The sequence below is a fragment of the Cebus imitator genome, unplaced genomic scaffold, assembly GCF_001604975.1.
Source record: "Cebus imitator isolate Cc_AM_T3 unplaced genomic scaffold, Cebus_imitator-1.0 Scaffold47, whole genome shotgun sequence".
Lineage (NCBI taxonomy): Eukaryota > Metazoa > Chordata > Mammalia > Primates > Cebidae > Cebus > Cebus imitator.
The window spans coordinates 592,772-606,137 of NW_016107362.1; the positions used below are offsets into that span (position 1 = coordinate 592,772).

Consider the following 13,366-nt stretch of genomic DNA (forward strand, 5'->3'; position numbering starts at 1 on the left):
AAATGCCAGTTTCAGGTGAAATAATATTAATAATTATAATAGCTAATAATGTGTCTTTACTATTGATCAGGCATTGAGCTAAAAGATCTCACTCATTTTTAAATCTTTACAACTATCCCGTGGGCTAGGTACTGTATTGTTTTTCCTACTTTAAAGAAATAGGATCTAGGGCTCAGAAAGGTTAAATAACTTGTTGAAGATTGCACAGAGCTGGAATTTGAACCCAGACATGTCTGATTGTGAAGTCCATGCTCCTCACTGCTAGTCTATATTGCCACATTTCCCTCCTTCCCTGCCCTTGAACTAACTAGGTCCTTCATCCTGCTCTAGGCCCTCTCCTGCAATGCTCACCTCTGGGAAACCAGTAATGGTACACTAGCCCTTAGCTCACAACACACAACAGAATTTCATACAATAAGGATAAATGTGCTTCAGTTTTCCCATCTGGAAAACAGAAAAAAACAACTCTATCTCATAGGACTGTTGTGAGGGTTAAATGAGTTAATATAAGTCAAGTGCTTAGAAAAGCACCTGGCCCATGTGAGCACTCAATATATAGTAATATTTTTCCTTTATATGCTTTTGTAATTTATGCAATCTGTTTTCGTTGGACACATTTAGATTTAACTTGGTAATGTTATAATACCATGCAGTTTATACCTCCACAAAATGCAGAATAAACATATTTTTTGAATTATGATTATAATGATTCATATTATAATTAATGAGTACTCAGGGGTCATTAAACAGATATGTTTGAATTTTAGGAAGGGGAAGGCTTGTAGTGTCTATACTGAGAAATTTTAATTATACAGAAGAGGTGATCCTCCTTTGCATTTTCTTATGATCTTTCCTTTTTTTGAGACGGAGTCTTGCTCTGTCCCCTAGGCTGGAGTACAGTGGTGTAATCTTGGATCACTGAAACCTCAGCCTCCCAGGTTCAAGGGATTCTCCTGCTTCAGCCTCCAAGTGGCTGGGATTACAGGCTTGCTGCAACCTCTGTCTCTTAGGTTCAAGCAATTTTCCTGTCTCAGCCTCTCGAGGAGCTGGGATTACAAGCACATGCCACCACATCCAGCTAATTTCTGTATTTTTAGTTGAGATGAAGTTTCATCATGTTGGTCAGGCTGGTTTTGAACTCCTGATCTCAGGCGATCCACCCACCTCGGCCTCCCAAAGTGCTAGGATTACAGGCATGAACCACTGCGCCTGGCGCCCAATTCCCCTCCCTTTTTTCCCACTGGATACCTCTTACACCATTTCCACTCTTATTTGCTGCCATACCTCCAGGGCAGCAATAGGACAGCTAGATGCAAGGTACAGGTCCTGAGCCAGGTTAAAATCGTTGGTAAACATGGCAAGATGTCCTGCCAAAAGATTTCGGTCCTCTATTCCCTACAAATAAAAGCAATTTTGATGAGAAGAAATACAAGGGTTTAACTTTTTTTTTTTTTTTAAGGACTTTGATCAGTAGGAAGTGGTGATGTTCTATCAACTCACTTGTTTAAGAATTAGTTAAGATTAAATGTAGAAATTTAGACTGCATTTAACTTAAAATAGCATTTAAAACTTAACTTGATAATTCTGTAACATGCTGTTTACCTTTATTTGTTCCAAGGACATCACTATGCCAACATTTCCAATTCTCCGATAAACACGGATTGCAAACTCCACTTCCATGTGATATAGACAAGCTTGGGCCAATTCATTCCAGGCAGCCTCATCATTCAGAATCCTGCACAATTCCCAAGCATCAGAAAACCTGGGATGTAAGTACATAAGCTTAATCAGAATGCTCCACTTGCCACATACTAGGCAATTTTCAGACTACATGTCATCTAACAGTGTGCCTCACCCAGATAAACTGTCTAAAACCTTTCTTAACCTGTAACTGTCATTTGCAAGTAATGAAAAAACACTTAAGCTTTCTTCCTTTTTAATACCGATGTGTTTTTCCCTGAATTTTTATTAATCTAAATCTACTCTCTGTAACCAGCTGTTCAATTAACAACTAAACTAATTCTATTCATTTATTTCCTTTTATTTCACACATAGATAAAAATTATTTTTGTTCTCACGTAAGTCTAATAAAATTAGTAATCTGTTCCTATAAATTTAGAAGTTTAAAACAGGGGTCAGCAAACTATGGGCCAAATCTAGTCAACTGCTGTTTTGAAAATACTTCTTGAGAGGAACACAGCCACTCACCAGCCCACTCTTCAGTGGATTGTCTGTGGCCGCTTTCATGCTCCAACAGCCGGCCTGAGTAGCTGCGACAGAGACCCCATGGCCCTTAAAGCCTGAAATATTTACTATTTGGCCCATGACAGAAAAGGTTTTCTGACCTCTGGTTTAAAACATGAACATAAATGCCAATTAAACTTTGTGTGGAACCTCTATACGAGTGAATATGTTGTGGAACCTCTACACGAGTGGATATGTTACATCCATTTATCTGTTTATCCATCCATTTATCTATTCACCTATCCATTTTTTTTTCAACCAACACACATTTACCGAGCTTCTGTCATATGCTTGGAAACATGATACAAAAATCAACCACAGTTGCTGTCCTTAAGGCAATCACAATTGGGGAAGGTGGAAGAGACAGATAAGGAAACAAATGACTATAATATACTATGACAGAGGTCACTGAGTACTTACAATAGGTCAATCTTTGTGCTAAGTCTTTTGCATAAATTCTCTTACCCTAATAACCTGACCCAGTAGATATTATTTCTCCTTTATAGATTAGGAAAGTGAGGCTTCAAAGACTAGCCCAAGTCACACAGAGGCAAGTGGTGATGTGCTCTAAACCACCGTGTATACGGCATCCTGACTCTGAGGCAACACATCAGGAAGACACCAAGCAGGACTGACTACCTGTGGCAGTGGGGAAGTTGGAGAAGGCTTCCTGGAGCAGGAGATGGCTCCACTAATGGGTGATGGGTGAAGAACGAGGGGTTACTACATTCAGAGATAGGGAAAGAATGGGCATTCCAGGAAGAATTATGAAATATACGCAATTTCAGCAGCTGGTGAAACAGAGAGGGAGTTGAGTGAAGGCAGTTGAGCAGGTCTTAAATCATTAAGTACCAAGTATGTCATGTGAGGTCCTCTAGGAATTTGGATTTGTTTGCAAAGGCAATAGGAAGTCATTGAAGGATCTTGAGCACGAAATGAGAGGGTCAAATCATATTTTCAAAAGTATGTGGGGAACAGATTAGATTGTTACTAGGCTACTGGCAGACAGAGCAGTTGGGAAGTGGTTAGTTATATTACACATTATTCCAGTGAGTGCCTGGGTAAAGACAAGGGAACACAGGAGGAGAAAAGGAGCTGGTGTTTGTGTGTGTTAAGGCATGTGTGTATGTAATTAGAGTGAGGGAAAATAGGGGACTGTGGAAACTGATGTGCTCAGTTTTAGAAAGGGCAAGTTTGAAGAGCTCATAGACTTACATATGACTGGTAGGCAGTGTAAGTATAGGTTTAAGGTAAAGATACAGATTTTAGAGCCAGCTTCATATGGGTGGTATGTGAAGCCATGTTAAGTAGAGGAGATTCACTCAGGAAAAATAATTAGAATAAGAAGAGAAGGAAACTCATGAGACCCCAATAAACAGTAATATTTAAGAAAGGCTTGGAGGAATTAGAACGTCAAAGGAATTCTCAGTGGCTCTAGGAGATAAGAGAAAAAAAAAACAGGAAAAGGAAATTATAAGCAAAGCAAAATCAAACTTCATTATGATAAAATCGAGATATTGTTGAAATAATTATGTTTGTTAGGTTTTGACAATAACTGGGCTCTTTGGAAGCTTAGAAACTGTTTTGTTCTTAAGGGCTTTTCTTGTAATAAAGTACTCATAATAAAAACAGTTCACTATCTTAGCTAAGCCTCACAATATCCCTGTGAAATGAACAAGGGAAGTACTGTTATCTCCATCTACAGGATTTGACATTTTATCAAAAAGACACCTATACTCGTATGTTTACTGCAGCACTGTTCACAATAGCAAAGTCATGGAATCAACCTAAGTATCCATCAACATATGACTAAATTTTAAAAAGTGATGTGTATATATAGATATACACATCATGGAATACTACTCAGCCATAAAAAAGAATGAAATCATGTCTTTTGAAGCAATATAGATGGAATTCGAGGTCATTATCCTAAGTGAAATGCCCCAAAGTAAAAAACTGCATATTCTCACTGATAAGTGGGAGGTAAACGATGGGTACACATGAACATGCAGGTGGAGTAATAGACACTGGAAACTCCAAAAGATGGGACGGGGGACAGGGTTGAGGGATAAAATAATACCTATTGGGTACAATGTTCATTATTCTGTGGATGGGTACATTAAAAGCCCAGACTTCAGCACATGCACTATACACATGTTGTACAACTGTACTTGCATCTCTACATTTACAAAAAATAAAAAAATATTCTTGCAAGGAGAAAGAATAAAGCAATAAAATAATTGTAGGATTTGACCTTTAAAATCACAAAAGCAAATGAGAAGTTCCAAGAGAAGTGTTTGAAAGCCTACCTTTTTAGCATTAAAGTCTGTGCCAGCATTGGTCTCAGTTCGTTAGGCCCTGTATCTTTTAAGTTGTTGAGAAAGCCATGGGTGCTAAGGTAGATGCTGTTTACTATTCCACTCTGTGTTTGGCAAGTCAACTCTCCATTATATAGCAGCAAAGGTTTATGAGCAAAAGGAACTTTGGTGCTACCAGCCAAAATAACCTTGGCTCCTACATTATAAAAGAGACATCTTAATGCTGAAAGCTAATAACACAAACATCAGAAAGGAATGTTTTATTTTTACTGCAATGGGAAAATTCATTTATCAGTGAATATACAAAAAAGGGATTTAGTACCTTGTATAGTGTCCTTGTGAAAGACATAAGTGTATACCTTATCGTCATCATAAGCAATAAATACACCTTTATCCGTTGACCAGTTTTCCCAAAGAACACTTTTAATGGTTGGTGAAAAATCTGGAATCTCATAGGTAGCGTCATTAACCTACAAAATAAGATTTACAGATTTGCCCCAAGTCTGTGCTTAAATGATTATCATTTGCCATGGTAGAAGCCTGTTTGTAGCCTTAGCTGAAGCCTGTTTGTAGCCTTAGCTGGCTTAACTTAGCAAGTCATATTCAACCTAACATCACTATAACAACAACTGGAAGGGAAGTTTCTTTTTCCATTCCTATCCTAGATCTGGCTTGAAAAAAACTATAGTTATTTGGCAAATACAAGGTTTGATCCAAAATCTGGCAAATTTGTAGGAGAACCCACCAGTCCCGACACAAAGCTTCAGGGTAAGGAAAAAAAATTAAAGATGCTCAAGATGACAGAAATTTAAACTATGAACACACTTGTCACTTGTGTTTAGAAATTTTTCAATAACAGTGAGTATTCGATAATACTGGGTATTAAGAAACAAATTAATTCACATGATTAAAGTAAATTACACTAGGGATGCTTTATTTCAAAAGACTTCTCTAAAATGCACGTCAACAAACATAAATATGTAATCACCCCTCAACATCCACGAGATTGGTTCCAGGATCTCCTGCAGATAACAAAACCCATAGCTGCCCAAATCCCTGACATAAAATGGTATAATATTTGTGTATAACCTATGTATACCCTCTCTTATACTTTAAATCATCTCTAGATTACTTCTAATACCTCATATAATGTAAATGCTATGTAAATAATTGTCATGCTGTATTGGGAATATATACAGGAAAAATTTTCTGCACAGGTTTAGCATAGACAAATCCATCCATTTTTTTCCCTGAATATTTTTGATTCACAGTTGGTTGAATCCATAGATGAGGAACCCACAGATAGAGAGGGCTGACTGTAATATTATACTAAATAAGCTATTCATAAAAATCAGTCCATACAATTCCTGTGAACTCAGGCAGATAGGCTGATACATATCCTGAATGGGGAACTGAAAAATATCTGCCTCCTCCTACTCTATCTTCCTGTCAAAATAAGAATGAAATATAAAATTCCTGCAAATAATAATACTACAAGCTGTGTTATTTAATATAGTAGTTGCTATTATAATATCTACTTGTAGCCAGATGTACTTATTAAGCATTGAAATGTGCCAAGTCCAAATTGAGATATATTTAAGTATAAACTACACACTAGATCTCAGAGTTCACATGAAAAAAAGACTGTAAAATATCTCATTAATATTTTTTATACTCAGTTATCCATTGAAATGGTGATATTGAGATACTATCTCACACCAGTCAGAATGGCGATTATTAAAAGTCAAGAAACAACAGATGCTGGCAAGGCCATGGAGAAACAGGAATGCTTTTACACTGCTGTTGGGAATGTAAATTAGTTCAACCACTGTGGAAGACAGTGTGGCGATTCCTCAAGGGTTAAATTAAATATATTAAAATTAATTTTGCCTGTTTATCATTTTTAAAATGTTGCTAATAGAAAATTTTAAATTATATATGTGGTTCACATTATATTTCCATCGGACAGTGCTGCTTACAAGATATTGTATTAATTACCTCATTTAATTCTAACTCTCTACTCTGAAAGACAGATACTATTATTAGTCCCATTTTACAGGTGAAGAAAACTTAAGTACAGAGAAATCTGCCCAAAGTTACACAGCTAGTAAGTTGACGAGCCAGTATTTGAACCCAGGCAGTCTGGCTCCTGAGTCTCTGCTTCTAACCACTATGTTATACTGATTCTCACTTCGTATAGATGAGCATACCAGTGCCACTGGACTGGTGGCCAAGCTTTTTTTTAAAAAGGGTAACTGTTTGTTGAGTGCTTATTACATGGCTAACACTGTACTAAAAGCTTACATGCATCATCCTATTTACTTTTAACAATCCTACAAAGTAGGTACTAGAACTGTCTCCATCTTAGATAGACAGGAAAACTGGAAATCCAATCAAAGTGAGAGCTCTTTAACAGAAATCATCAAGAAAAAGAGAATTGTAAATGGAGAAAGTAAAAATGAAAGAAATCACCTTGTTTAAGGCTGATTTTACTCCTTACCCTTTTCCTAGCAGCCACACCCTATTTCTGACTTTAACTCCTGACAGACACCTGATTTACCCTCCTACTTTCTTGTATATCCTGTCTAAGCCACAGTTTCTAACTGTGGAAAACCCACACGGGGGAAATTCAAGGCAGCTCTAATTAGTTCCCTGTTACAGAAAGGAAACCTATTCAAGGTGGGATTTCCATATTAAGTAGAGGGAATTCAAGGTTTATCTTCATTTACTGCATCTTTCCTCATTTGCTTTGCAATTAGGAGAGGAATGTGTTGAGTAAGAACTAGCAAATTAGGAATCTGGCACATATAATCCAGGTACATCTGTGGAAATTTGTTATATTTGTCAAATAAAGAAAGAAAAGAAGAGAAGGAGGCCAGGTGCAGTGGCTCACGCCTGTAATCCCAGCACTTTAGGAGGCCAAGGCAGGATCATGAGGTCAAGACATCAAGACCATTCTGGCCAAAATGGTGAAACTCTGTCTCTACTAAAAATACAAAAATTAGCTGGGCGTGGTGGCATGCACCTGTAGTCCCCAATATTCGGGAGGCTGAGGCAGGAAAATTGCTTGAACCCAGGAGGCAGAGGTTGCAGTGAGCCGAGATAGCGCCATTGTACTCCAGCCTGGCAACAGAGCAAGATTCTGTCTCAAAATAAAAAAAAAAAAAAAAAAAAGAGAAGAGAAGGAAAGGAAGGGAAGGGGAAGGGAAAGGAAAGGAAAAGAAAGAGAAGGAAAGGAAGACGGGGGGGCATGGGGAGGAAGTTAAGTCTTTGTATCAAGGGAAGTGCAGCAGTGAGGAGCAGGCTGTTTACATTGAGGGGACACCACAGTGAGATCTAGGCACCTGGAAATAGTGTTAAGGATGGGTCCATGAACCATGGGTCCATAAAGTACAGTAAAGCAGCTGTACTTTTATGTGAATTTGACCAAGAATATAGTAAACCATTAACTGGATATAAAAAGTAAATGAAAAATCCAATTATAGTAACTAATGTAAAGGCACATCTCCTTTTTTCAAAATCTATTTTCAAAAAAGTTAAGGATGTTTAAAAATATGAGTGATGGATTTTTAAAATGGGTTCATGCATTTTTAATTATCTAATACAGAAATACTTTTTCTTTGTGCTCAGGATCTTTAAGGAAAGAGGAAAATCAACTGAGGTGGGCAGGAAGGACAGATAACTTACTGCCTATCGAGAGAGAAAAGTCATACAGGGAGATACACTGTAATTATTGTACTGTGCTGTAAGTACACGATGTGGTTGAAAGTGGTATAAATATAATAACTATTTTTTCCCATTAAAAATCTTTCTGGGATGGCCACTATGAAAAATTACAGAATAATGGAAAACGTTTTCTTCATATAGTCATGAAAAATCTACCATAAACATGATATCATGAAGATGATAGCAAGGAACTACAATCTTGGCACTAATTAATAGAAAATTTTATATGAGATAGACTTTAAACACACATTTTTTTCCTTTTTTATATTGCATTTCAAAAAATAAACATTTAAAAATGTTCCAGACTTACTGGACAGTAGACAAATCCATCACTTTTCTCATCAATGAAAACTAATCCGGTCCCATTAGGGTCAGGAAAAATCTTTTTCACACTAACAGGATGTCGATAATCATTAACAAATTGCCAGTCTTCAATGTAGAAATACTGAATGACACCAGTCTAAAAAAAAAAAAATCCGGTCATGAAAATATAAAAGTTAGTCAAGGAAATACTAACTTCCAACATTTAAATTAAATGTACTTCCCAATTTTAAGAGAAAAATGTAATGTTTTTGATGAAGCATCTATGAATAATATTTAGCATATGTCAAAGGTACAGACTGAAGAAAATAAATAAAATGGGGAAAAGCCAGGCGTGGTGGCTCATGCCTGTAATCCCAGCACTTTGGGAGACTGAGGCAGGTGGATCATGAGGTCAGGAGTTGGAGACCAACCTGGCCAAGAGACCAGCCTGACCAATATGGTGAAACCCAGTCTCTACTAAAAATACAAAAATTAATCCAGGCATGGTGGCAGGCGCCTATAATCCCAGCTACTCGGGAGGCTGAGGCAGGAGAATTGCTTCAGCCCAGGTAGCAGAGGTTGCAGTGAGTGGAGATGATGTCATTCACACTCCAGCCTGGCGACAGAGTGAGACTCCAATGCAAAATAAATAAATAAATTAATTAAATAAAATGGGAATGTACCTGTGATTGAACAGTCCATTAATTCTAACATTCTTAGTGATATTAAACCATAATTGATTTTTAAATTTCCTACTTGCCAGAAATACCCCTATTATATAGGAGTAACTTTCAAATAGCAATTAATAGCACATTTTTTTGCTAATCGATAAATTAGAAAATTAATTTTAAGACAGCAATCCCAACTGATAGAATCAACTGAATATATATTAGCAATGAAAGTGTAGATACCAAAATTAAAAATGCAATACCATTTACAATTACTCAAAAAATGAGATACTTGGGTATAAATTTTAAAAAAACATGCCCAGGACTTGTATGCTGAAAATTACCAAACACTAATGAAAGGCATAAAAGATTTAACTAAATGGAGAGGTATACTATGTTCATGGATGGGAAGTTAACATGTTAATTATTCCCATCTGATATAAAGGTTTAATATCATTCTAATAAAAGCAATCTCAACAAGATTTTTTTTTCTAGATATACACACAATTATTCTAAAATTTACACAGACTGATAAAGAAACTAGAAGAGCTAAAACAATTTTGAAAATAAAGTGGGAAATCAGTCTACCCAATTTTAAGGCTTTCTTTTTATAGCTATAGTAATGAAGACTGTGTAGTACTGCTAGAAGAACAGAAACACAGATCAATGGAACAGAAGCCTAAAATTGACATACATATGCTCAACTGATTCTTTTTCCTATTTTAAAGATGCCTGTACTTTTACTCTTATTTTTTAAACAGCTTTACTGATATAATTTATATCTTACACAATTCACCCTCTAAAGTATACAACTCCATGGTTTTTTGTATTCACCAAGTTGTGCCACACTTCATCATAATCAATATTAAAACATTTCATCACCTCAAAAAGAAACTCCATTTAGCAGTCAATCCATATGCCCTTTAATGGGTGAATGTTAAGCTGGTACATCCGTACCATGGAATATGAATCAACAACAAAATGAACAAACTATGGATACACACAACTTAGATGAATCTCCAGAGAAGTATGCTGAGTGAAAAAAAGCCAATCTCAAAACATTTCATACTGTGCAATTCCATTTATACAACATTACTGAAATGGCAACATTATGGATATGGAGAATATTATGGAAATGGAGAACAAGTTATTAGTTACCAGGTGTTAAGAATGGGATGGCAGAAAGAGGGAAGTGGCTATAAACCAGCAACATGAGGGATCCTTGTGGTAATAGAATTGTTCTGTATGTTGACTGTACTAATGTCAATATCCTGGTTGTGATGTTACCACTACAGGAAACTAGGTAAAGGGGTACCTAGGACTTCTCTCTGCACTGTTTCTTATAACTGGATGTGAATTTTACAAGGATCTCAAAATAGAAAGTTTAATTAAAATTTAAAAAAAGATGACATTCTGGACTTCTATTCAGGCCAAGATAGAGAAGGATAATCTTTCAACAAATGGTACTGCAACAACTGGATATCATTCACAAAAACTGATCTATACCTCATGGCATAAACAAAATTTAACTCAAAGTATCATGGACCTAAATGTAAAACATAAAACTATAAAATTTCTAGAAGAAAACATAGAAAAAAATTTTGTGACCTTGGGTTAGACAGATTTCTTAGATATGACACCAAATTTCATGATCCATGAAAACATAAATTGATAAACTGGACTGTGTAAACATTTGAAGAATATCTTCTCTTTGAAAGACACTGTTAAAAGAATAAAAATACAAACTACGCTGGAAGAAAATATTTGCAAAGCATACATCTGATAAAGGAGTTGAATCCAAATATATATAAAGAACTCTCATAAATCAATAATAAAACAACTCAATCAAAAATTGGTCAAAAAATTTGAACAGACACTTCACCAAAGATAACACTTCACCAAAGAAAGCAAATAAACATATGTTAAATGCCACATCATTAGTTCATTAGGAATGCAAATGAAAAGAACAATGGTACCACTACATATCTATTAGAGTGGCTAAAATGAAAAAGACTGATCATGACATCTTGGTGAGGATATAGAGGAACTGGAACACTCATACACTGTTGATGGGAATGTAAAATGGAACAATCAATTTAGAGAACAGTTTGCCAGTTTCTCAAAAAGTTAAAGATACAAATGCCATATGTACAGCCATTCCACTTCTAGGCATTTATCCAGAAGGAAACAAAACATAGGTCCATACAAAGACTTGAACATGAATGTTAAGGGCTTTTTTTGTAAATACCACAAACTGGACAAAACTCAAATGTTCACCTATAACTTCTTGGACAAGCAAATTGTGATATATGCATACTATAGACTACTACTACTCAGCAATAAAAAGAAATGAATTACTGACACACGCAACAGCATAATGCATCTCAAAAAAATGTTGAATAAAAGACAAAAAGGAGTACATACTTTGTTTCCATTTATATAAAACTCTAGAATATACAAACATTTATTACATTTATAGTGACAGAAAAAGCATGGGGTGGGGAGAGATGAGAGGAAGGAATCATTAAGGAGCACGAGAAAACTTTTGGGGGTAAGGGGTGTGGTCACTATTTCTTTCTTTCTTTTTTTTTTTGAGAAGGAGTTTTGCTCTTGTCACCCAGACTGGAGTGCAATGGCACCATCTCAGCTCACTACAAACTCCATCTCCTGGGTTCAAGTGATTCTTCTGCATCAGCCTTCTGAGTAGCTGGGATTACAGACACGTGCCACCATGCCCAGCTAATTTTTGTATTTTTAACAGAGACGGGGTTTTATCATGTTGGTCAGGCTGGTCTTGAACTCCTAACCTCAAGTGATCCACCCACCTCGGCCTCCCAAAGTGCTGGGATTACAGGCTTGAGCCACTGCGCTCGACCATGTTCACTATTTTAACTGAAGTGATGGTGCTTCATGGGTGTATACATATGTCAAAACCTATCAAATTGTACACTTTTAAATTTTAATGTATTTGTTTTTTTGGAGACAGAGTCTTGCTCTGTCGCCCAGGCTGTATGTAGTGGCATGATCTTGGCTTACTGCAACCTCTGCCTCCCGGGCTCAAGTGATTCTCCTGCCTCAGCCTCCCAAGTAGCTGGAACTACAGGCATGTGCCACCATGCTCAGCTAATTTTTGTATTTTTAGTACAGACAGGATTTTACCATGTTGCCCAGGCTGGCCTCAAACTCCTGAGCTCAGGCAGTCTGCCTCGGCCTCCCAAAGTGCTGGGGTCACAGGCATGAGCCACTGCGCCTGTCCAAATTGTAAACTTCAATAGTGCATTTTTTGCATATCAACTATACTTAAATAAAGCTACAAAAACACATGATATTTTTCGAATCACTCAAGAATGAAACTGGAATAGTTACTGCTTTATGAGCAGACTACATCACTTATTTCAACAGCATTGTGGCATAGTGGAAAGAGTAGATTTTTCATCAGGAAATCTTAGTTTAAGTTCCATCTTTGGTACAGACTTGCTAACCTCTCCATCTTCAGTATCTTCCTCCTGAAAATTTCCCTGCATATTTTATAGATAATGAGATAAAATAAGTGAGATCAGGGCTCTATAAACTGTTAGTGTCATACAAATTTCCTATTCCATATTTTTCCATATCACCAAATTACCTGATATATGAGATCTATCCTACTGATGTATATTATCTCAAAGACTTACTAGTTTAGGTCAAACTTAAATTTTAAAAGGTCTCTCATATGGCAACTAGCATGCTTTAAAAAGGAGGCCAAGGTAGGAGGATCATTTGAGGCTAGGAGTTCAAGGCTAGCCTGAGCAACAGAGTGAGACCAAGTCTTTACCCAAAATAAATAAGTAAGTAAATAAATAAATAAATGGCAGGTTTCTAAAATAAATAAGTAAAAAGAAAATATAAAAAAGGTTTTGGGCCAGGCGCGGTGGCTCAAGCCTGTAATCCCAGCACTTTGGGAGGCCGAGGCGGGTGGATCACAAGGTCAAGAGATCGAGACCATCCTGGTCAACACGGTGAAACCCCATCTCTACTAAAACTACAAAAAATTAGCTGGGCATGGTGGCACGTGCCTGTAATCTCAGCTACTCAGGAGGCTGAGGCAGGAGAATTGCCTGAACCCAG

General features: G+C 36.7%; 1 protein-coding gene across 5 annotated transcripts in view; it reads right to left on the minus strand.

The window, feature by feature from the left end:
- The window catches only part of WDR19 (WD repeat domain 19), a 107,603-nt gene that overhangs the window by 54,797 nt on the left and 39,440 nt on the right, over positions 1-13,366 (minus strand). For all 5 annotated transcript variants that reach the window (XR_001824841.2, XM_017527260.1, XM_037738001.1 and 2 more), the window contains 5 exons: positions 8,599-8,748; positions 4,885-5,032; positions 4,554-4,758; positions 1,603-1,762; positions 1,285-1,395 (listed from right to left, as the gene is read on the minus strand). Coding sequence is in view for 4 of the 5 variants with exons in the window: in XM_017527260.1 (XP_017382749.1) it covers positions 1,285-1,395; positions 1,603-1,762; positions 4,554-4,758; positions 4,885-5,032; positions 8,599-8,748 (774 nt within the window). In the remaining variant the exon portion in view is untranslated. The remainder of the gene's footprint in view (positions 1-1,284; positions 1,396-1,602; positions 1,763-4,553; positions 4,759-4,884; positions 5,033-8,598; positions 8,749-13,366) is intronic.